The sequence below is a fragment of the Octopus sinensis genome, linkage group LG9, assembly GCF_006345805.1.
Source record: "Octopus sinensis linkage group LG9, ASM634580v1, whole genome shotgun sequence".
Taxonomy (NCBI): domain Eukaryota; kingdom Metazoa; phylum Mollusca; class Cephalopoda; order Octopoda; family Octopodidae; genus Octopus; species Octopus sinensis.
This window is the reverse complement of record NC_043005.1, coordinates 68,942,398-68,946,448: the sequence shown is the minus strand read 5'-3', so window position 1 is coordinate 68,946,448 and position 4,051 is coordinate 68,942,398. Positions and strand designations below refer to the sequence as shown.

At 35.2% G+C, this 4,051-nt stretch overlaps 1 protein-coding gene across 1 annotated transcript; it reads left to right on the top strand.

Moving 5' to 3' along the window:
* The first annotated feature begins 2,432 nt into the window (after nt 1–2,432).
* LOC115215442 (histone-lysine N-methyltransferase SETMAR-like) lies at nt 2,433–2,771 on the top strand. Its single transcript, XM_029784605.1, has one exon. It carries the CDS (start codon nt 2,433–2,435, stop codon nt 2,769–2,771), a length of 339 nt encoding a protein of 112 aa, XP_029640465.1.
* The last annotated feature ends 1,280 nt before the right edge of the window (nt 2,772–4,051 follow it).

Below are 4,051 nucleotides of genomic sequence, written 5' to 3'. Positions count from 1 at the left end.
ACAAAACTGGGCATAGCCATTAAGTGACAGAATTAATAATTATGCATAGCTGTTCGATATAGAATCCATCACAAAACATTAAGCCTCACCTTTAATTCCGTATTAATATCTGAATATACTTCAATGCACAAATCAATAAATCAATACTTACAGAATATATTAAAACATTTCCATTATAAGTAAATCTCACTCTTTTTATAAACGACAATCATATGCAAGGTTACAATAAACACAAATATTCAAACATAAGTAAAGAAATCGTTCATTCAATATCTGGTCAATCGGAACATAAAAAAGCGTTTAATCTTGTAATGTCTAGAAAATAAAACTGGAAAAATTTCAATAACCCCAATTATTATAAACTTTATCAAAAAGGAACACAGAACATAAAAGACCTATATATATTTAAAACAAGTAGAATGCTAGGTTTCATTTCTTTCGATGAACAGGCAGTCATTTATGCAAACCTTTACCATTTCTCAGGAAGTATTAAAATATAATGACTTGTTATAAAAAAAATACTTTATTCACTCCATGCACCGAAAAAACTATACATGCAAATGAAAGCCAATATAACATTTTAAAAAATTCCTTCAATTTATATCGCTGAAGTCGGCTATGTTTCTGGTCAAAGGATGGTATGAAACTTTATTCCAATCGGAGTACTCATTCTCTGCTATTCCAGGATGTTGTACCCCAGTTTTTATTTAATATGATCAGCATTGACACCATGCTATGTGAAGAAATACTCAAGGGAAATTGTGGTGATAGGAAAAAAATCCATGCAGTTCCGATTGACAAGAAGCAGCAGCTAGAATTCAGCCCTTTCACACCCACTCTCCTGAATCGTACAGATTGAGACTTTGTCTCACTATGTTTATATGCATAGAAGTCAGTGTCTGTAAGTGTGTATGTTTCCCTACGTGTAGGCACATTCGTAGATCGATGTGAGCAAAGCCAATATATTTCTACTCATGAAATAGAGAGATCAGATTTTTAAGTATTTCATCATCATCATCATTGTTCGACCGTGGTCGAGACAATGGAATTTACCATGCTACGCCAGACTTCACGGTCCATCATGGCATTAAGGAGGTCCTGTTGCTGGATGCCTGTATCCCTGGAGATTACATCAGGGTAGGAGAGTGTGCGCCCTCTGGTATTGTGAGTAGATGGTTTCCAGAGGAGAAGAGTAGAAATTAATTCTTTTTCAGCTCTACAACAATGTCCAGCAAACTGGACTCTCCTACCTTTCACATGAGATGTCACAGGTGGTGGTTTCCCATATATTTGCATTTTGGTTGGATGGCGCTTCCACGAGAGATTTTGAACTCTCATAAGGAGGCTGGTGTAGGTTCCATCCAACCGCCTCTCAAGCTTCTTTGATAAAGTCCAGGTTTCTGAGCCATATAGTAGAATTGGTTCGACTGTGGCTTTGAATATTTCAAGTTTGAAATCTCTACTTAGATTTGATGACCAGATCTTATGCATATCATTACAGGCTGACCAGGCCATACCCTTTCGAGTTAGAAAGTCTTTTCCAGATGATGATATGTATGACCCAAGATATTTATAATCAGAAACCATATTTAAGGGCGCATTGTTGAGAGTATGGATGATGCAATCACTGTTGGACAGGCACTTGTTTATGTATTCAGCTTTGGCCTCATTGAGGTAAAGACCTACACAATTTGAGGCTTGTTCAAGAGATTGTAAAAGAGACTGGGCATTGGAGAGAGAATCACTGATAAGAGCGATGTCGTCAGCAAAGTCAGTGTATGTCAAGTACTCAGCTGGGTGTCTGGAACTTCTTCTTGGTTTTATTTCAAAGCCCTAGCCAGAGATGGTATCAACTGACATACGTAGCACATAATCAACAACAATGATGAAAAGAAATGGAGCGAGTGTGTCTCCCTGCAGTATTCCGGCTCTGATTGAGAAAGATGATGTTTCTCCGTCAGGGGTTGAGATGGTTGCAGAAGTATCTGTGTAGAGGACCTTGATGGCAGTATTTAAGTATTTATTAGCCGCTGCTCACTACTATTAGATTGTTCCGAATATAACGGCCGCTCTAAGTGTTATGTTTTGAAATGCAATTTTAACATAGTATTTTAGTTATATTTTAGGTGAATTTCGACATACTTAATAATCGACGTATGCCCTTGAATAATTTCTACTTATGTCAGACAGAAAACATATTCAAGCAGATGCGCTTTTGATTATGAAAATGACAAAAAAGGACCTTCGCTTACTTTTCTTGAATGAGTTCAAGCTTGGGCACAATGCCTCCCAAGCTGCTGCCAACATCAACAGAGCATGGGTTCACAGGTGATCGTACAGTACGAAGGTAGTTTGAGAAATTCCGTAGTGGTGATAAGAGCCTTGAAGATGAAGAAGATAGAGGACAGTCATGCAGTCTTGCCAATGAACATATGAATGCAATTGTTGAACAAAACCCACGTGAAAGTGTAAGAGAAATGTTTCAGGCACTTGGTGTCGGTATTGCAACGGTCTCACGCAATCTGCGGAAAGTTGGTAAGGTGAAAAAGCTCGAGAAATGGGTACTGCATGAGCTCAATGAAAATCAAAATGATAGGCGTAATGAAGTGTGTTCGATCCTTTATATGCGAAAAACCAATGATGCCTTTCTGGAGGGAATGCCCACTTGTGACGGAAAGTTTATCCTTTATGATAACCGTAAACGATCAGGTCAAGTGATAAAGCTTTCATATCCACACCAGAGTTGGCATCAGCTTTTAATGTTTTCTTAGCATCAAAGCCAATAAGTTTTTATGAACGCGGCATAAATAATCTCGTCGATTGATGGCAGAGATGCATAGATTATCATGGTTCATACTTGAACTACTCAAAACATTTATATTGTTAATTATTCCGGAATAAAATAGTTTCTCAACTCAACCATTATGTTCGGAACAACCTAATACAAGCATCATCATCATAATCAAATTATGTTAATCTAATAGAGATAACACGTAACCTACTTATATTTCATTAACTAAAATTTTCCTGAGAATCACACCAGCAAAGCAGCTAAAAAAAATCATGTATGTTAATGTAAGACGCTGATTGAAAATAAAAGGAAATTAGTAAGATTATGTGAATTATTTACATCTTGTTCTTTTGCTTATCAATTCGATGTGGTACGACGATGGCTACATATGTACTTTTATTTTTTGTTTCCCTTGTAAGGTATGTTTGTCTAACCGGGTAAACAATCCATAGGTTGAAAATCAAATGAATATAGAGGCAGTATTGCTTGTAAAGCCTATGATGTTACTCTAAATTCTAATTTATAATACAAAATCCCCAGAATGTCGATAACTATTATTTTTCACGTACAGTTTTCATAATTAAATTTTGTCCGACATGATATTAATCAACGAGTGTTCATGTGAAAGTCGACGACGCCTAGTATAGAGAAATAAAATGTTAAACGTTTAGTAAATCGACAATAAAATGAAATACATATATATATATATAAAGCAATGCGTCTTAGTACGTGTGTATTTCCTCATAATAAATAAAATGAATTAATAATGAAAAGTATTAAATGTTACACATCACATATATATATATATATATATATATATATATATATATATTTCGGTGCGACTGGTTTTGTTATACAGTGCCGGGTTTTACAATCCTGTAAAATATTAACAATGGTATCTTCATAAGCTTAAAGATGTATATATTTTATACAGGGTGCAGCAAAAGTAGCGGCTATTTTTTTCAATTAAATTTTATAGTATATAAATGTTTATTAAATCATTTTATTGACTAAAATGAATAATACACTAATGAAAAACATTGCTGAATGTTTAGGAAATTAAAAGAAAATGAACGAGAAAACCCAAATACAAAATGACGTTATTTCTGCCGCACCCTGTATACATTTACAGGATTGTAAAACCCGGCACCGTATAGCGAAACCGGTCGCACCGAAACACATTGAAGTTTGTTCACAAAAAAGAACTACAAACAAATACAGTTCTAAAATTTCCAAGTAACGATGAGGCTAATTCGATGG

What these genes read in the sequence shown, in the direction of transcription:
- LOC115215442 (XM_029784605.1), top strand. Translation starts at nt 2,433, where the DNA reads ATGAATGCAATTGTTGAACAAAACCCACGTGAAAGTGTAAGAGAAATG.